The sequence below is a fragment of the Aotus nancymaae genome, unplaced genomic scaffold (assembly GCF_030222135.1).
Source record: "Aotus nancymaae isolate 86718 unplaced genomic scaffold, 86718_ANA_hifiasm-v0.15.2.pri h1tg000119l, whole genome shotgun sequence".
NCBI classification, from domain to species: Eukaryota; Metazoa; Chordata; class Mammalia; order Primates; family Aotidae; genus Aotus; species Aotus nancymaae.
This window is the reverse complement of record NW_026988534.1, coordinates 34,026-54,492: the sequence shown is the minus strand read 5'-3', so window position 1 is coordinate 54,492 and position 20,467 is coordinate 34,026. Positions and strand designations below refer to the sequence as shown.

Below are 20,467 nucleotides of genomic sequence, written 5' to 3'. Positions count from 1 at the left end.
CAGAAGCTCCTAAAAAAGGTTCTACAGATATATAAAAGCCAATTACAAACAATGTATCACACGATGGCAACACTGTAAGAACAACAGTGTGAAGCGAGCACATTGTAGAATATCTTCAGAATCATAAAATTTAGATTCAACCTAGAGGTTTACTCTCTATCAAAAAAGAGGGATTTTAAGTCTGGGCAGATCTCTAAACATCTCCACCCAGGATAACAGGACAGAAGGAAACACAGAATCTAGGACACAGGTGATCCCACACAAGACAGCAGTTATGGGAGGATCCCAAAAGACTTTAAGGAGATAGCACAAAAAGAATCAGAAAAGCAAACATCGAGCATATCTAGGGAAAGTCACTCTATATTGAATTAGGATGACAAAAGGCCAAAGTAAGTTGTCACCCCACCTCCACAACAAAGAAAAATGGAACAGAGACGTTTTAGCAGATGGAAAATAGTTGGAGAGGCACATGATAGATGCTACAACACTTGATGGGGGAAATGGCTGTTAGAAAACAGGCAAACAAATAGTCAGAAAATTAGTTTCATGCTAAAAAACAATGGTTTTGAAAGCAAACAGACCAGCCAGGGGCTACTTACTGCATTTGGCTGGGTAAAGTAACACAGGCTACGAAGAAAGACATGATCCAGAAGAAGTGCAGAAGTGCTCAGATTTCAGAACTGGTTCAGAGAAAAAATGAAGGAATATGTAATGCAGAGGCACAATGAAAACACCGTATGACTTAGCACTGAATAATATTTGCATAGTCATAATCATGTAAATATTAGATTTAATGAAAAAGTGTGCTACAATTGGAAGAAACAGAGGGAGAAAAATAAGGTCATGGTGTAGTGAGGAAGCTATGCTTGCACCTGCTATGGCAGAAAGTCAATACACAGTGCTAACAATTAACTAAAAGACGGTGCTGACAATTAACTTAGCTAAATTAAAAATATGACTCAATATTTCAGGCAGATCTTTATACCACAATCAGACTATTGAAATTTAACTTAAATGTCAGACATTCTTAAAAGGTGGACACACTAAGCTCAAGACTTTTCTTGATACTTAGGAAAATGTAACAGATTTAGAAAAGCCACAAAAAGAAGTCCATGCTATCAGCATGGGGTCCTCATTATAATTTAAAGTAATTAAGAGAGACATACTTTTATGTCAAACTATCAGTTTTTTAACTTTTTGACTGTTTACTTACATGGTTTGTATAGTTGCCTTTTCTTATTTCTTCTACTAAGAAAAAAGAACAAACAAACTGGTCACTTCTAATACAAATACCGTAAAATAAAACTAGTTGTTAACGTCTTACTGATTACTCCTAAATAAAATGGGAACAAATTCAATTTTAAAAAATTATTTCAACAATTTATATTTAAATTAGCTGGCATGATAAATCTCATAAAGCAAAATATAAAAACTTTGTTTCACTTTTTGGACTAGTTTACTTTTTGTTTCTATTATATACAAATGAAAGAAACCTTGTATACAAAAGGAAAGGGCAAAAAAATGAGGCCAGATGAAAAAATTAGCTAATAAAAAAGTTTAACTGTTGCATATATGAGCCATGATCCATTAGCATTTTCTCATTCTGCATTTACACATAGCTTACTTTTTTACCAGAATTTAAGAGCTAACAGCTCTAAGAACTACTTCCTGGCCAGGCACCTATCTCTAGATGCACCAGAATCCCAGTAAGCATTTCGAACCACACTTAGTGGTCACCTACTAATATGTCACTAAAAACAAAACAAACCAAAAAAAGAGTCTTTACACAACAGGAAAGTAACCTTTTTAAGTTTAGATTTTAAAATGAGTATATAAACCTCATTGAACATGGTGTCCGCAGCACAAAAAGTCTTTTTATTTTTCCTAAAAAAAGGTCAGAATAACAAAAGCTCCAAGAGTGACCTAGGCCATGCTTTGTTTCCTACACTGCCTCCACTTTTAAAGTTAAAAGGGCCTTGCAGGCAAACATTGCTATCACTGAAGAGTGAGGGACACAGAGTGGCTTTTTTTTTTTTTTTTAACTCCTTCCATGCTCTCTACGTGTGAGAAGCCCATGGCTCTGGAAGGAACTGGGAAAACAATTCTGATAAGGTTTGGATATTTCCCCCTCCAAATCTCATGTTAAAACGTGATCCTGAATGTTGGAGACAAGGCCTAGTGGGAGGCATTTGGGTCACGGTGGATTCCTTATGAATGGCTTGGTGCCATCCCCATGGTAATAAGCAAATTCTCATTCTGGTAGTTTAAAAGAGCGTGGCACCTTCCCTCTACCCCCGCCCCACCCTCTCACAAGTGTGGAACCACCTGCTTCCCCTTTGCCTTCCATCACGATGGTAAGCTTGCGGAGGCCCCTACCAGAAGCAAATGCTGAAGCCATGCTTGTACAGCCTGAAGATCTATGAGCCAATTAAACCTCTTTTTGTTATAAAAGACTCAGCCTTAGGTATCTCTTTATAGTAATGCATAAAGGAACACAAATTCTAGACAGAAATAACTGACTCAAGACAGGCAAAGTCTACTCAAACTACAAGAAACAAAGGTTACAAACTCCCATATTTTACTGTGCTGCATCACTTCACATATGATTATAGATCCTCACTTGCATTCTTGCTGCTTCAATCAACAGGAAAACCTGGCTGTGTATGGCTTTTTAGCAAACAAACAAGGATTTCACATAACACTGAGGAAAATAAGCAGGAGTAGGGCATGTTTAAATTTACATTACATCAAATTAAAAGGTTAATAGAAGTTTTGATTAGCATAAACTTGGATGTGATAAATGCATGTGGTCGGAGGACTGTGGAAGAGGAGGCCAGAATCACAGATTCAATCCTTGTTGATGAACAACTATTTTTCTTTTTTTAATTTGTTTAAATGGAAACCAAGGTGAAGCCTAAGTTCTATCAGTCAACTTTAAAATGTACTCTGTGGAGCAAGGGAAAAGGGACAAAGAATTATTAAATAAAGATAAATCTACAACTCCTCCATCACATGACAAATTGTGTTGATCAAAAGAGGGTAAACAGTACAAATAAAAAGTTTACATGTTTTCACTAACACAATAACAATTAAAGTATATCACATGGTAAAATAAGACAAGTGAATATGTGAAAAATTGAAAAATTTAAACCAATATGAGTTTTTCTAAATACTTTCTACAATACATTTGATCAAATAAGAAGAGTTTTCACTCTTTTTCTTGGTGGAAAAAACATGGTGTCTCACCATCTGTTCGAGATTTTCTCAGGAATATTGTGCTTGTCTCTGGATTGTCAGAAGGGGTGGACTCCAAATCCATACCTATAGAGGGAGAAAAGAAAAAAGATGTGATCACTTTTAACAGTTTATCAACTCATTTCTTCGACTGCTGTATTTAGGCCGTTTCACTACCTCTACCTTTACTCTCATCCACTGAAATGAATGTGTAGACATAAGATGGAGCCAGGCACGATGGCCCATGTCTGTAGGGCTGAGATGGGAAAATCCCTTAAGGCTAGGTCAGGGATTTGAGGCCAGCGTGAGTAACATAGTGAGACCCTCCTAAATAAATAAATAAATAAAGAGGTAAATGTTTCCTTTGAGTTGTGTAAAATCAACTACATAGAAAAAACAAGATGGCAGTACAGTTTAAAGACAGGTCTATTTTATAGGCAAAATATATTATTTATTCTGGAGCTCAAACATTTAAAAAAAAGTAAATTTAGCATATCTGTCACTTCCATGTCACTCTGAGGACACAGAACCTTAGTTCCATTGAGTAGCTATCTTCCACAGTCATGTAAGATCTCTAAGTCTTCATTTCTTCATTAGCAATATATAGGGAGAACATACACAGGCCTTTGGATTGGAAAGGGACAAATGAGACATACATAAACTGTGTTGTAATCCTAAAGAAGACAATAAAGAGCCTTTTTTGGGCTCTCATCCAACACTACCAGTCTATGAACTGGTGTGTAAAATCACGCACAGGCTTTCCTTACACCAGCAACCAGAGTATAAGTTTACACAAGTACTGACATATTTTGTGTATAAAAATATAATCAAATCACATATGTTTATTCTAAATTCTTAAACATCTTGAAAAGTGAGTATAGTCCTCCAAGTTACAAAGTCACACTCATCATGAGTCTTAATTATCCTACCTCCGAAAAAAACTAAGAGCCCAACTAAAATTTTTTTGTTTTTTTTGTTTTTTAACTTTAAGTTCTGAGAAACATGTGCAGAACGTGCAGGTCTGTTACATACCTACACATGTGCCATGGTGGTTTGCTGCACCTATAAACGCATCATCGAGATTTTAAATCCCACATGCATTAGGTATTTGTCCTAATGCTCTCTGTCCCCTTACCCCCTGGCCCCTGAAGGGCCCCAGAGTGTGATGTTCCCCTCCCTGTGTCCATGTGATCTCATTGTTCAACTCCTACTTATGAGAGAGAACATGTGGTGTTTGCTTTTTGCTCCTGTGTTAGTTTGCTGAGGATGATGGCTTCCAGCTTCTTAAGCTTTGGTTTCTTATCTTTGAACAATATGCTATTGTCAGGAGAGGGAAGGACAAAGGGGAAGCCATGGCAACAGACACTCTTACACAGGCAAGGTCTGGCATTTTAACCTTCAATCTTTATCTTACACATTAAAAGTCTACCTTTACATTCCATGTCTTTTGAAAGTTTTGACGACGAACCATCCCTTACTTCTCTTTTACAACAAGGTAAATAAATCTTCAGCTTAACTCGGGATTACACTGAAGGAAACCCGCTAGGGGTGCATTTTCCAGAAAACCTCCAAGAAAAGGTAGCAGGAAAAATACCAAGTGATGGAAAGGTAAGGATTCTCTAGGTCAAGATGTAACCAAACTTACCCATGTCATCATCAAATATAGACTTGGCTTCCACTTTCTTATTGGACTTTTCTTTTGGCTTTACAGTTAAGGCAGCAAAGGTATCAATGTTATCATCAAATAAATTGGATTCCAATGCTTTCTCCTTCTCTCTGGTTTTTTGAGAGGGTTTAACTTCTTCTGTAGCAAATATATCATCCTTGTTATGCCAAAAATGTAAACAAAACAATGTTAAATCAATTTTTCTTTTTAAACTTTAAACACTTCAACAAGCTGTGGAAATGCAAATGGCCAGGATGTTGTGGAACAGCATTTTTAAGGAAAAATCATAATGCAGAAAACAATCCTGGTTTCTCAGTTTTAAAAATACTTTCTCAAATGAGGGCTCAACCAACTCAAAGGAAGCATTTCAGAAACAGCATTCTGAAGACTGTGACTGTCACAAGAATCCTCTCTATGATAAAAAGAAAATAGAGTACTTACAAAAATTTACTGGGGCTAAGGGAGAAAATGACATACAGAGGCTAAAACTCAGATTCAAAGCTTTGCACCTGAAAGGCACAAATATTTAGTCACCACAGTGTATGCAATGGTCTTTCAAACAAACATTTACACAAACAAATCTGTAGTGCTGTCAGAGAAACTGGACTGTTAATGTTTTAATGTTAGTTCAGGGAACATAAGATAGGGAACACCACAAACTAAGCATTGCATCCTCCACCCACGCTCCCCTCGGCATGTTATTTGCCATTCATTTACTGGGAAGCACCACGACTCTCTGAAGATTTTCCTTAATCACCTCACTGAACATTAGTTTCCTTTCCCATAATCTTTCCCACACAACCCAGTACTGAGAACGAAAGGCTGATACCAAAGGCTGGGACTTGGCAGAGCTGAAAAGATCATCATCTTCATCAACCCCAAACAGGCTCCCAACACTTGGCTCTAACAACTAGAAGAAACAAGACTCGGGTTCAATATCCAAAAGAAAACAATTTACAAAGAGAACTAGGTGAGCTGTTGAGACAGTAGCCAATACAGTAACAAAGCCATAATGTGGAGAACCCTTTGGAACTGACCTTGGTTGCTTTAGTGCCGGCAAAAAGGTCAACATCTGGGTCATTGTCCTTTTGGAGCTTGTGGCTGAAAAGGACCTCTTCATCCTGGAAGACACCTGTGCTCTTGGGGCGGGCATCAGGATCATGGCCCTGGGAATAGGAGGGACGGTCACGTGTGATTAGAGTTCTAAGAGCTCATCTCAAGAAAGTTACACATGTAAAGATGGACACAACAAAGATGTCCCTACAGCTGTATTATGTGAGCAGAAGGCTGGCCACAGCCTAAAGAGCACTCTGTAAGGGAATGAAGCACTAACAAAATGGAACACTATGGAGCTATCAAAAATAACAGAAAATATATTTATAAATACAAAGTTATATATATATGTTTGTATACACAAGGTTTAGCGATAATCTTTCCAGATTATATATACTATATAAACCTTGTATAGTATCTAAAATTTTTCTTAGAAAAACAATCCAGGCTGGGCACGGTGGTTCATGACTGTAATCCCAGCACTCTGGGAGGCCGAGGTGGGTGGATAATGAGGTCAAGAGATCGAGACCATCCTGGCCAACATGGTGAGACCGCATCTCTACTTAAAATACAAAAATTAGCCAGGCGTGGTGGCACGTGCCTGTGGTCCCAGCTACTCGGGAGGCCGAGGCAGAAGAATCGCTTGAACCCAGGAGGCGGAAGTTGCAGTGAGCTGAGACTGCGCCACTGCACTCCAGCCTGGGGACAGAGCAAGACTCCGTCTCAAAAAAAAAAAAAAAGGAAGAAAAACAATCCGTTAGTTCCGTATTGAGAAACATTTTGGAGATTAAAAAATACACAATTGAATGAGTTCGCTCTATCTCATTCCCAAAGGGAAGAAGAGACAGCAGCTGACTCAACCACAAACTACATACGTGGTCAAATACGTATCCCTCACCTGTAAGCACTGTAAGCCAAAGACCTGGCATGGTGTGACCACAAGCCTTCCCATGCCTATCCATCACTTCTGTCCTACTTTCAGACTCCAAGTGAGTCCCTTTTTGTTTACTAGATCTCTAACATTTAAAATCAACATTATTGGTCTGATAATATAATGCTCCAGACCTGATATTCTAAAATTCATCCCTATTCCTTTAGTATCACAGCCACAGACTAAAACTTAACAAAAAGGCCAGGCTTGGTGGTTCACGCCTGTAATCTCAGCACTTTGGGAGGCTGAGGTGGGCAGATCACCCTAGGCCAGGAGTTCAAGACCAGCCTGGTGAACATGGTGAAACCCCATCTCTACTAAAAATACAAAAATTAGCTGGGCATGTGGCGTGTACCTGTGGTCCCAGATACTCAGGAGGCTGAGGCAGGAGAATCCTAGAACCTGGGAGACAGAGGCTCCAGTGAGCCGAGATCACATTATTGCACTCCAGCCTGGGCAAGAGAATGAGACTCGCATCTCAAAAGAAAAAAAAAAAAGCTACCTAAAAACTGACTTCTGACAAAATAAATCACATTAACACTAAATATTATTGTTACATATAAAAATGAGTTTAGGCAGGGCGCGGTGGCTCACGCCTGTAATCCCAGCACTTTGGGAGGCCGAGGCGGGCGGATCACGAGATCGAGAGATGGAGACAATCCTGGCCAACATGGTGAGACCCCATCTCTACTAAAAATACAAAAATTAGCTGGGCATGGTGGCGCGCACCTGTAGTCCCAGTTACTCGGGAGGCTGAGGCAGGAGAACTGCTTGAACCCGGGAGGCAGAGGTTGCAGTGAGCTGAGATTGTGCCACAGCACTCCAGCCTGGCGCCTGGCAACAGAGCAACACTCTGTCTCAAAAAACAAAAAAAAAATGACTTTAACACAGTAAGTAAGGCTAAATGTTTCACAACCATGGAAAAACATTACAAAACCATACACAGTAAGAGACTGGGAGAAAATATATCAAATTAATCATATTCACTATGTGCAGCTCTCAGTAGTGCAGTCAGAGAAACTGGACTGTTAATGTTTTAATGTTAGTTCAGGGAACATAAGATAGGGCACACCACAAACTAAGCATTGCATCCTCCACCCATGTTCCCCTCGGCATGTTATTTGCCATTCATTTACTGGGAAGCACCACGACTCTCTGAAGATTTTCCTTAATCACCTCACTGAACATTAGTTTCCTTTCCCATAATCTTTCCCACACAACCCAGTACTGAGAACGAAAGGCTGATACCAAAGGCTGGGACTTGGCAGAGCTGAAAAGATCATCATCTTCATCATCCCCAAACAGGCTCCCAACACTTGGCTCTAACAACTAGAAGAAACAAGACTCGGGTTCAATATCCAGAGGAAAACAATTTACAAAGAGAACTAGGTGAGCTGTTGAGACAGTAGCCAATACAGTAACAAAGCCATACTGTGGAGAACCCTTTGGAACTGACCTTGCTTACTTTAGTGCCGGCAAAAAGGTCAACATCTGGGTCATTGTCCTTTTGGAGCTTGTGGCTGAAAAGGAGCTCTTCATCCTGGAAGACACCTGTGCTCTTGGGGCGGGCATCAGCATCATGGCCCTAGGAATAGGAGGGACGGTCACGTGTAATTAGAGTTCTAAGAGCTCATCTCAAGGAAGGTTACACATGTAAAGATGGACACAACAAAGATGTCCCTACAGCTGTATTATGTGAGCAGAAGGCTGGCCACAGCCTAAAGAGCACTCTGTAAGGGAATGAAGCACTAACAAAATGGAACACTATGGAGCTATCAAAAATAACAGAAAATATGTTTATAAATACAAAGTTATATATATATGTTTGTATACACAAGGTTTAGCGATAATCTTTCCAGATTATATATACTATATAAACCTTGTATAGTATCTAAAATTTTTCTTAGAAAAACAATCCAGGCCGGGCACGGTGGTTCATGACTGTAATCCCAGCACTCTGGGAGGCCGAGGTGGGCGGATAATGAGGTCAAGAGATCGAGACCATCCTGGCCAACATGGTGAGACCGCATCTCTACTTAAAATACAAAAATTAGCCAGGCGTGGTGGCACGTGCCTGTGGTCCCAGCTACTCGGGAGGCCGAGGCAGAAGAATCGCTTGAACCCAGGAGGCGGAAGTTGCAGTGAGCTGAGACTGCGCCACTGCACTCCCGCCTGGGGAGCCACAGCACTCCAGCGTGGCGCCTGGCAACAGAGCAACACTCTGTCTCAAAAAACAAAAAAAAATGACTTTAACACAGTAAGTAAGGCTAAATGTTTCACAACCATGGAAAAACATTACAAAACCATACACAGTAAGAGACTGGGAGAAAATATATCAAATTAATCATATTCACTATGTGCAGCTCTCAGTAGTGCAGTCAGAGAAACTGGACTGTTAATGTTTTAATGTTAGTTTAGGGAACCTAAGATAGGGCACACCACAAACTAAGCATTGCATCCTCCACCCACGCTCCCCTCGGCATGTTATTTGCCATTCATTTACTGGGAAGCACCACGACTCTCTGAAGATTTTCCTTAATCACCTCACTGAACATTAGTTTCCTTTCCCATAATCTTTCCCACACAACCCAGTACTGAGAACGAAAGGCTGATACCAAAGGCTGGGACTTGGCAGAGCTGAAAAGATCATCATCTTCATCATCCCCAAACAGGCTCCCAACACTTGGCTCTAACAACTAGAAGAAACAAGACTCGGGTTCAATATCCAAAAGAAAACAATTTACAAAGAGAACTAGGTGAGCTGTTGAGACAGTAGCCAATACAGTAACAAAGCCATAATGTGGAGAACCCTTTGGAACTGACCTTGGTTGCTTTAGTGCCGGCAAAAAGGTCAACATCTGGGTCATTGTCCTTTTGGAGCTTGTGGCTGAAAAGGACCTCTTCATCCTGGAAGACACCTGTGCTCTTGGGGCGGGCATCAGGATCATGGCCCTGGGAATAGGAGGGACGGTCACGTGTGATTAGAGTTCTAAGAGCTCATCTCAAGGAAGTTACACATGTAAAGATGGACACAACAAAGATGTCCCTACAGCTGTATTATGTGAGCAGAAGGCTGGCCACAGCCTAAAGAGCACTCTGTAAGGGAATGAAGCACTAACAAAATGGAACACTATGGAGCTATCAAAAATAACAGAAAATATGTTTATAAACACAAAGTTATATATATATGTTTGTATACACAAGGTTTAGCGATAATCTTTCCAGATTATATATACTATATAAACCTTGTATAGTATCTAAAATTTTTCTTAGAAAAACGATCCAGGCCGGGCACGGTGGTTCATGACTGTAATCCCAGCACTCTGGGAGGCCGAGGTGGGTGGATAATGAGGTCAAGAGATCGAGACCATCCTGGCCAACATGGTGAGACCGCATCTCTACTTAAAATACAAAAATTAGCCAGGCGTGGTGGCACGTGCCTGTGGTCCCAGCTACTCGGGAGGCCGAGGCAGAAGAATCGCTTGAACCCAGGAGGCGGAAGTTGCAGTGAGCTGAGACTGCGCCACTGCACTCCCGCCTGGGGACAGAGCAAGACTCCATCTCAGGAAAAACAGAAAGAAAGAAAAACAATCCGTTAGTTCCATAATGAGAAACATTTTGGAGATTAAAAAATACACAATTGAATGAGTTCGCTCTATCTCATTCCCAAAGGGAAGAAGAGACAGCAGCTGACTCAACCACAAACTACATACGTGGTCAAATACGTATCCCTCACCTGTAAGCACTGTAAGCCAAAGACCTGGCATGGTGTGACCACAAGCCTTCCCATGCCTATCCATCACTTCTGTCCTACTTTCAGACTCCAAGTGAGTCCCTTTTTGTTTACTAGATCTCTAACATTTAAAATCAACATTATTGGTCTGATAATATAATGCTCCAGACCTGATATTCTAAAATTCATCCCTATTCCTTTAGTATCACAGCCACAGACTAAAACTTAACAAAAAGGCCAGGCTTGGTGGTTCACGCCTGTAATCTCAGCACTTTGGGAGGCTGAGGTGGGCAGATCACCCTAGGCCAGGAGTTCAAGACCAGCCTGGTGAACATGGTGAAACCCCATCTCTACTAAAAATACAAAAATTAGCTGGGCATGTGGCGTGTACCTGTGGTCCCAGATACTCAGGAGGCTGAGGCAGGAGAATCCTAGAACCTGGGAGACAGAGGCTCCAGTGAGCCGAGATCACATTATTGCACTCCAGCCTGGGCAAGAGAATGAGACTCGCATCTCAAAAGAAAAAAAAAAAAGCTACCTAAAAACTGACTTCTGACAAAATAAATCACATTAACACTAAATATTATTGTTACATATAAAAATGAGTTTAGGCAGGGCGCGGTGGCTCACGCCTGTAATCCCAGCACTTTGGGAGGCCGAGGCGGGCGGATCACGAGGTCAAGAGATGGAGACCATCCTGGCCAACATGGTGAGACCCCATCTCTACTAAAAATACAAAAATTAGCTGGGCATGGTGGCGCGCGCAAACCCGGGAGGTAGAGGTTGCAGTGAGCCTAGGTCTCATCACTGCACTCTGGCCTAGTGACAGAGTGAGACTTCTTCTCAAAAAAAAAAAAAAAAAGTAAAAGGATGCTAACTAGCATCCCCTTAAAACTGTTTTTTTTGTTGTTGTTGTTGTTGTTTTGAGACAGAGTCTTGCTCTTTTGCCAGGACGGAGTGCAGTGGCATGATCTTGGCTCACTGCAACTTCCGTCTCCCAGATTCAAGCGATTCTCCTGCCTCAGCCTCCTGAGTAGCTGCGACTACAGGTGTGCGCCACCACACCTGGCTAATTTTTTGTATTTCAGTACAGATGTGGTTTCACCATGGCCAGCATGGTCTCAATATCCTGACCTCATGATCTGCCTGCCTCAGCCTCCCATAGTGCTGGGATTACAGGCGTGAGCCACCATGCCCAGTCTAAAACTGACATTTAAATTCAAGTACAGTTGGGGACCAAAGGAGAACCAAGGGTAACAGGAACGCTGCACAGAAGAGAACAAGTTAGAAAGGCAATGATGCCATGACATGACAGTAACTGCAGAGACAGTGGCAGGCACACCGCAGTGTACATGTGTCCTGTAGAAGGACCAGGAGGAAAGGCCCTGCAGAGGCTTCCTGCACTGTGGGGACACAGACTCCTTGTCTGTGTTTTCAAATCTGTCTACAAATGTGCCATTTATTTTCTGTGGTCAAAAAACTTAAGGGATTGTGTGTGTTTAAAACAACACATGAGAGACAAATGTATTCAAGTATACGAGAGAAAAAGGTCCACCTTTTCAGACTCGGCCACATCAGTTCTCCCAAATTCTGATGATTCCTTGGCACTCTCAACCTTCTTTTCCACAGGCTTCCCTCCAAGTGGTGCCTCCTTCTCTTCTTCATTGCTAAACAGCAAAGGTGGTGCCTCAGAGACGATCTCTTTTTTCTACCAAAAGAAGAGCACACAACATCCACAACAATAAAAAAGTGTGTCTGACCAGCATGGCCATATTCAGAACAAGCCCAAACCATCCTCTTAGGGCTTCAGCTAAATGTGGTGGTGGAAGAGAAGACAGGATAGTGAAGACGGCACCAAAAGGGAGAAGCAACAAATATCACCACCCGGGACTTATGGACAGGGTACTTCATGCATCACCTGCATCGGTCTACTTGTGTCTGTCAACCCCTACGCCTCCCTCACTCAGATCCTTACCTCTGCCATCAGATGAATATGAGTCTCTCTGTCTGTCTCACTCCTGTGATATTTCAACTAGAAGACATCATCCAGAGTTGTCTTGATAAAACAAAACACCTAGATCATGTCCTCTCCCACCCGAAACCTGCACTCCTTGAAGCAAATGACACTCAGCAGACACCCCATTCTTCCCTCTACTCATGTGCTAGCTATTCCTTAAAGTCACTGCAAACTTTCAAACTTCCATACCACACTGCCCTCGATGTCCGTAGGAGCAAATCTTCCTCATCTTTCAAGCCCTGCTCAGATGTCACCCACGGTCTTTCTGTTCCCATCAGTTGCTTTGTTGAATAAGCATAGTATTTCTCTCTCCACCTGACCCTTCCTTGACTTTCTTCCTAACTAACAGCTAGCACACATCTGTTTATCCGTTCATCTGAAAGGACTACACACTGTATTTCCGTGGCCAGTCCCAGCGTTTTACACCAACTGAGTGCCCAATACAAGTCTGCAAGCACTTGAGCCCATTTCTCATCTCATCTTATCAGGGAGGCAGGGATTTGAGGGACTAGGAAACTGAGGTTCATGACCTGGAATTCACGGCATCTTTGGGGCAAGTGACTTATCAACAAGTTCTTGAGAAAAAAACTAAAGCTCTACTGTAGTATAGTATAGATACAAATCTTACCATATGACACAAGAAAGTGTGCTTTGAGGCAATGCCTAAATCAAGTTAGGAAGGCAGATTTGGGAAACTAAGGAAGGGCATTGCTGATCATGATTTTAAAATGTGATGAAGGAAGAATGAACTGAGCAAGGGGATTTTCAGTTATTGTCAGGAAGAGATCATTAAAGTGCAAAACCATTTGAACTGGAAGATCATGAAGAATTTCAGAAGAGATGAGGCAACACGGAAGTGATTAAAGGAAAAGGCTTTTGTGGAACACGCTGCACTCACTGAAAACTACATAAAAATTCAATACAACTAGTTGATAAGGGAGATAGAGAGACTTAAGTACGGCAAATCATATTCTTCCTTCTTATATAACTAAGGTCCTAAACCACAGAAAATGCTACCCAAAATACTAGTTTTAATTTTCTTGAAAACAAGCTAACTCCTCATCCTTGTCATGAAGTTTATTTTCTGTTTTTCTTTTTTTTGAGACGGAGTCTCGCCCTGATCCCCAGGCTGGAGTGCAGTGGCACAATCTCGGCTCATTGCAACCTCCATCTCCCAGGTTCAAGCAATTCTGCTGCCTCAGCCTCCCTGGTAGCTGGGATTACAGGCGTGCATCACCACACCCAGCTAATTTTTGTATTTTTAGTAGAGATGGAGTATCACTATGTTGACCAGTCTGATCTCACATTCCTGACCTCAGGTGATCCATCTGCCTCAGCCTCAGAAAGTGCTGGGATTACAGGCGTGAGCCACCATGCCTGACTAAATTTACTTTCTTGATAGGTATCAGAAAATAAGGAAAGTATGAAGAAAAAAAATGTAATGGTCTAAAATGGCTGCATCTTGGCCATATGGATAACAGAAACTGGGCCTATGAATGAAAGCTGAACCTCACCTGCAAGGCCAGAGCCTGTCAAATACCTCCCTGACATGTACCGATTACAACCTGCCTATAGGATGAAACACAAAGGCAGCACAGAATCAACCATCCCTCTCCTGACCCTGAGTCCCCCTAAGTACTCATTAGGGTAAAAGGCTAATGAGTAAACTACGTTAACCACATATTTACTTTATCTTATATACAGTGTCACTGAGCACCAATCAGAACTGCTGAGGATGTCACCTTTGTTTCACTGCCCACTTCTTCCATTTTCTATGTAACAGAAATGTATACATGCCATGTCTCGTGTGGCCCACTCCGGGACACGTTCTTAGTTTGTGCAGATCTCATTCCTGGGCTAGCAGATCACAAATTTGGCTCAGAACAAAACTCATATTACATTTCTTTAAGTTCTCCTGCTTCTTGTTTAATCTTTTGGTCAACATAGGATTATAACTAAGTCACACTTAACTTACACTAAAATATCTCTAAAAAAAATCTTTTATTTACTGTTGTCTAAGATGATCATGTTTCACAAATAATCAAAAATGTGCAGACTATTCAGCTACTTAACTTGTGTGTCTTGACCTCTTGTTTTATTTAATAATCAAAATTACCATAGGTTGAAAGAAGTTTTACAGCTCCAGAGCCTGCAAAATTTATTGCTCATTTATCCCTCCAGTATAGGTTATTTATAATTTACAAAGAAAAACCAATCAGTTAATTTTGAAACTTTCCATTTTTTTCCTTTTTTAATCGGCAGTCACAGATGTTGGCACTGCCGACTGCAAATCCACTTAGTAACTTCATAGTCTTACCTCCGGCTTCCGTGTTCTTTCTCTGTCAAGGAGCTGAAGAGGCAAATCCGCGTGGTCTTGTGCCAAAGTGCAAAGATCAAAGTAGTATTTGCTGTAAATGCTGCCAGGAACTTGGATATTATAATCAATTAGCTTCAAGAACTGCCTTTCCAACTCATTCCTGGGGAAGGAGAAACACAACAAAACCAACACAGGACCATGTTAGTTCACCGGGCCAGCTTCAAAAACATTATTCTCATGTAACAAATGTGGTAAAGCCATCCCGTGCTCTAGTTTATTAGAACGCATGAAAGAACTCACACTGGACAGAACACTTTCGATCGAAGAAATAACAAGAAAGCATGCAACTTTCCCAGCTCTCTTTGAAAATAGAAAAAACTTGTATTGGAAAAAAACATGGATATAAAAAGTGTGTTAATACACTTGATTTTCTATTTCTGTGAAGAATGTCATTGTTTTTGCAGACTTGTGGAGGTACCACGTTGGTGGTCTCGGATAAAACCTGGAGGAATTCTCTGTATTAGCAGACAGGCTCCCTTCTTCCCTTACTTTCCCACAAATGAAGTCTGTCTCTCTGTGCTAGGCTGCCTGGAGCTGGGAGAGGAGCGATACAAGCACCCCTGTGGCCACGACCTCTGGAACAGCACTAGGTCTGTCCAGACGGCACTAGGTCTGAAGTCAGCACAGCATTGTGACTGCACAAGGCCCACTGTAACATCTACCTGCTGCCACTTATGTCACTCAAGGCCCCGGGGCTCTACAATTAGCAGGTAGTGAAGCTAGCCAGGCTTCTGTCCTTCCCTTAAGTGCAGTAAGTTGCCCTGGTCCCTATGTGATAACCTGCTTGTCGTTGGCTTAAACCGACTCTCTCTTTCTTAGCTGAGAGCTGTTCAGGCTTCATGTTAGCTTCTTGAGCCAGACAGACTCCACCTTCGTGTCTTCATTTTAGTTATTCCCCTCATTAAGTAAGTAAATGCAGTATGTAGCTGGGGCAGGATGACACTGGGCACATCCCGGAGTGCATCTGCTGATAAGCGCCTGAGTTAAGCAGTTCCAGCAGAGCCTGGGAATGCAGTTGCTGTTGAGTACCCAGAGCCCCCCTATGTATAAATTGGATGTCTTTTTATGACAGCTCTAGCCCTCGCACCTGGTACTGTTTTATTTCTCACGTACCAGTTTATCTTTTAACTTTTTTGCTTACTCTGCTTCTGTGAAAAAATTGCTTCAGCTAGGTTCCCCCCTCCCTTTTCAAACTAGGGTATAAGAAACCCCTTAACTCTTTCTTGAGGGCCGAGAGAATTTTGGGTGTTAGCCACCTCTTGGTCACTGGCTAAAATAAAGGACTCATAATTCAACCTCAGAGTGTGGCTCATTCCTTGACTCACTTGGGTATAACACCTGGATGGGTTCAAAGGTGCTGCCTGAGAGCCTAGGCTGGAGTCATAAACCTTAGACATCTACCTGGTGTCCTGTTCTACCATGGCTGGAGCTGGCACTGAATCCACCAGGCAAATCCCTTCCCGCTCTTCCTTCCCTTTTCCCTAGGCAGAGTAGCCAGTCCCCACGCACATCATTGCAGTCCCATGGAGCTTAGTGCCAGGTCACCACAGATGTTCACTTAATAATACCCCACGGATGTTCACTTAATAATACCCCAAGGTATTAATCAGCTTGTGAGTGCAGCCTTCCCTGGAACTCATTCTTCAGGGCTGTGGGCTCCCCTCTGGACCAGGGTAGGTCCAGAGATGCCATCCAAGAGCCAAGGCCTGAATCGTGGACTCCTACAGCTCACCTGGTGCTCCGCTGACTGTAGCTGAGCTGGTATCTAAGCTCAAGGAAACTCCTCTTTACTCTTCCCTCAGCATTTATCAAGCAGAGGGAGTCTCTCCTTGGAGCCACCGCAGCTGACCCAGCACATCTCTGTCTCACTCCAGGCCCATGGCATGTACTACCTGGTCATCACTGATGATGCTTCAGGGCCCAAGGGCTCTTTCATCAGCAAGAGATGAATCCTGCCATCACTGAGTCCTAGCAGGTTCCCTTCTGGCCCAGAGTTTGTCTAGAGATGCTATCCCAAAGCTGGGACCTCAGATGGGGGTTTCGTGACTCTGACCAGTGTCCTCTCCCACTGTGGCTGAGCTAGTATCCGAGTTGCAAGACAAAGTCCTCTTTCCTCCCCTCAAGCCGACGAAAGAAGTCTTTGTCAGAGCTGTGAGCTGCACTGTCAAGGGTTGAAGGAGGGGTGAGCAAACACTCCCTAGCTGCCCCAGCTGCTGTCTCCCAGGGTCACATGCCCCTCCTGACACACTGGTTCCAAGCGCAGCACGGCACTTGAACTTGCCTAAGAGTTGCAGTCCTTGTGACCTAGACAGGCTTTCAGGTTTATTAAGGACCCCAGAGTATTTTATCCCACAGCAGCCAGGCTTTCACAACTCAAGTTCCATCCACTGGGATGAACAACTCCCCTATGGCTGGGGCGAGTCTAAATGTTTTTTTTTTTTCGGTGGGTGGGCATTGGGTGAGTTCAGCCTTGTTGTGCTTTCTGCTATGACAAGGGAGCACTGAGTTCAGGAAAAGTCCCACAGCTGCTGTGCTCTCCCTGCCCCAAGCATGTAGCCTCTCTCCTTGCCACAGGTTCACAGGGTGGCATCGGCAATACAAGACTGTCTTTTCTACACTGTTCAGTGCCTCTTTCAGTGATATGAAGTTAAACCCAAGTACTACGATCACTTACCTGATTTTTAGTTCTTATGAAGGTGCTTTTTTATTTAGACAGTTGCTAAATTTGTTATTCCTATGGGGAGCACAATTGGCACAGATTTCTATTCAGCCATCAGGCTCCACCTCTGTGACTGCATACATTCTGAATGACAGTCTTATCTGGAGTAATAGGCAAATGTGAAAAAAAAAGAAAACCAAAAAGCCAAAACCTCTTGCCGGTGCCTGTCATAATCTTGATCTTCATATGCTGCTGAATGTCATCAAGAGGTGTTTTTTTCAGATTTTTCTAAGTGTCACCCACAAAGCCATTCTCTCTGTCTAGTGGACACTGTGAGAGCCTCTGCTGGAAATGCCTCCCTGGCTCACCCTGCCAACTAGCTCCAAGGCCCTTCCCTTTACAGCACTCAGGAGGCCAGAGTGGAAGAAAGACCCATGAAGCTCTTCTTTCAGTGTCATGTTGGTGCCAACCCCATGACTCAGCAAGATTTCATGCACTCTCATGGATAACTTGCCCCCCCCACCCCCGCAAATGCTGCTGTGGTTGCACGAGTGCCCTGGGAACCTCCTGAGTGTGGCGAGCATTGGGTGATGCTCCAGCAATGTTTCTCAGACTGCCTGAGGGGAACACTGGAACTTCTAACTCATCAGCCCAATGATGCGACACTCTGAAGAGGGAGGGGACGGGGCACAGGGATCTGTGGCTATTCTGTATCTCACGGTTTCTATAAAACAGATCTTCAGATAAAAGCAGGGAGAACACCAGCAAAAGGGTGAAGCTATACATTTTCCCCAGTCCACAGGCCCCAGACCTGTCAATGGCCAAACAATGATTTCAAAGGCCAGACATGTGCTCCTTACAGAGAGACTGGAACTTGCAGACAGCTTGTAAAAAGCCATAAGGATATTTACTGTACTATTATTTTCTGGTAGTACACTGGTAAAATGTTTGCCAAAAATATCCACAGAAAAATATTTTTCAATTCATGAGCAGATTATTACAATAACAATTTACCAAGACCTACCAATGAGCAATGAAAATATGAACAGTTGTTCTAAAATGTGATGTTTATGCCCATTTCCATTATCAGTACAATGTAAACTTTAAAAATAGTTCTTAAAGTGTTAAGTTTACGGGACCAAAAAGTCTTGAGAAATGATTAGAAAGTTCACAAAGACAGCTGGGCATAGTTGCTCATGCCTGTAATCCCAGCACTTTGGGAGGCCAAGCAAGGCAGGTGGATCACCTGAGGCCAGGAGTTTGAGACCAGCCTGGCCAACATGGTGAGACCCCGTCTCTACTAGAAATACAAAAAATTAGCTGGATGTGGTGGTGGATGCCTGTAATCCCAGCTACTCGGGAGGTTGAACCGCTTGAATCTGGGAGGCGGAGGTTGCAGTGAGCCGAGATCATGCCATTGCACCACAGCCTGGACAACAAGAATGAAACTCCATCTTAAAAAAAAAAAAAAGAAAGAAAGAAAGAAAGGAAAGAAAGTTCACAAAAACCATACAAACTCACATTTCTTCAACTGCAACACTGTCAAAGTTCTCATTCCACACAGCTTCATCATTCCAAGCCTTGGCGGCAATAAGAACGGCTCCCATGACAATCCTCCTCCAGTTGGTTGGACAAATGTCGATACAAACGTAACTCACGAGTCTCTCTACGTAAATCTGCAAAACATAGCAAACACTGGCCTTTGACTTAGCTCCGTTTAAGTGCTGTGATAAGAACTCTTACGAATGACAGATTCCTTGTGGTCTTGACCAGAAAGTAAGTGCCTTTTATTCTTACGTTCTACAGAGACTTGATCAGGCCAGGCAAGCGGCCATATCACAATCATAGGTCAGATACTTCTGCTACTTACTCTGCCCAGAGAAATTTACAGCCCAATTTTGGTCACAAGAATGACTGTACGTCTCAGCCAAGGGCATCATAGAAAGAGGCAGTGTCGTCACCTTCACACTCATAAGAGAGAGCACACACACACATGCTCAGTGTGGATTAAAGTTGTTCAATATATCCTCAAGTGCCTATCACATATAATATCTCACATCTAGCTAGTAGGCAGATGGGAATTTTACAAGTATGTCAAACTTGAATATGTAAAACCTATGTGATAGCAAATATTAACCTCCTTATCACAAAAACTCACCCTTCTGGGGCACTAGCTTGAAAAACTGCTGGTCAAGAGAGCCTCCCAGTGGCTGCTGTGCAGAGCAGCATGGCGGACGCAAGTCTGTGGGGTTGTAAAACTTTCCACATATGCAATTGCTCACTTGATAAGAAACACACATGTACAAAGGAGAGTCCTTCCCACAGCCCCTATTTTTCACATCTTCATGATCACTTCATACAAATTTCTTATGTCTTACATCATGTGCAACTTAAACAATTCTGTTGGTTTTAAAGTGGAAAAAGCTGCCAATCTCAGTATCCCTGGGATTCCTCTAAACCTGCTGCCCAGCAGTTTGTGAGACAATTTCATGAATTACTTTACATCTATCAAACATCGGTCCCACAAAGAATTGGGCAAAGTGAACAGCTGAGTAAAGATTAAAGGTGAGCTGTGAGGTGTTGTTACCTCAGAGGGTGCTCTGCGGAACAGTATGTCTGTGAGCTACTTGAACCCTTTACATCTTAACAAATGGATGAAACTTTATTTATTTATTTTTTAAAAACAGGTGAGTTTATTTCTTGTATGCAGGTTATCCAATTGGAAAACATTGCCAGATCTGAGCTGCCAAACTCAAGTATGTTTTCAAAAACAAATGGCTATTGAACATGACATGTT

The 20,467-nt window shown here is 42.4% G+C and overlaps 1 protein-coding gene across 10 annotated transcripts in view; it reads right to left on the bottom strand.

Annotated features, from left to right (window-relative positions):
- Positions 1 to 20,467, bottom strand: part of LOC135272635 (WASH complex subunit 2C-like) — a 136,724-nt gene that overhangs the window by 98,514 nt on the left and 17,743 nt on the right. For 8 of the 10 annotated variants that reach the window (XM_064371103.1, XM_064371101.1, XM_064371104.1 and 5 more), the window contains 12 exons: positions 19,192 to 19,346; positions 14,952 to 15,111; positions 12,173 to 12,325; positions 9,708 to 9,836; positions 9,500 to 9,580; positions 8,341 to 8,469; positions 8,133 to 8,213; positions 5,938 to 6,066; positions 5,730 to 5,810; positions 4,880 to 5,057; positions 3,247 to 3,321; positions 1,214 to 1,248 (listed from right to left, as the gene is read on the bottom strand). In XM_064371103.1, the coding sequence (XP_064227173.1) occupies positions 1,214 to 1,248; positions 3,247 to 3,321; positions 4,880 to 5,057; positions 5,730 to 5,810; positions 5,938 to 6,066; positions 8,133 to 8,213; positions 8,341 to 8,469; positions 9,500 to 9,580; positions 9,708 to 9,836; positions 12,173 to 12,325; positions 14,952 to 15,111; positions 19,192 to 19,277 (1,317 nt within the window). In that variant the 5' untranslated portion in view covers positions 19,278 to 19,346. The remainder of the gene's footprint in view (positions 1 to 1,213; positions 1,249 to 3,246; positions 3,322 to 4,879; positions 5,058 to 5,729; positions 5,811 to 5,937; positions 6,067 to 8,132; positions 8,214 to 8,340; positions 8,470 to 9,499; positions 9,581 to 9,707; positions 9,837 to 12,172; positions 12,326 to 14,951; positions 15,112 to 19,191; positions 19,347 to 20,467) is intronic. The other 2 variants (XM_064371105.1, XM_064371110.1) reach the window with 2 other exon arrangements.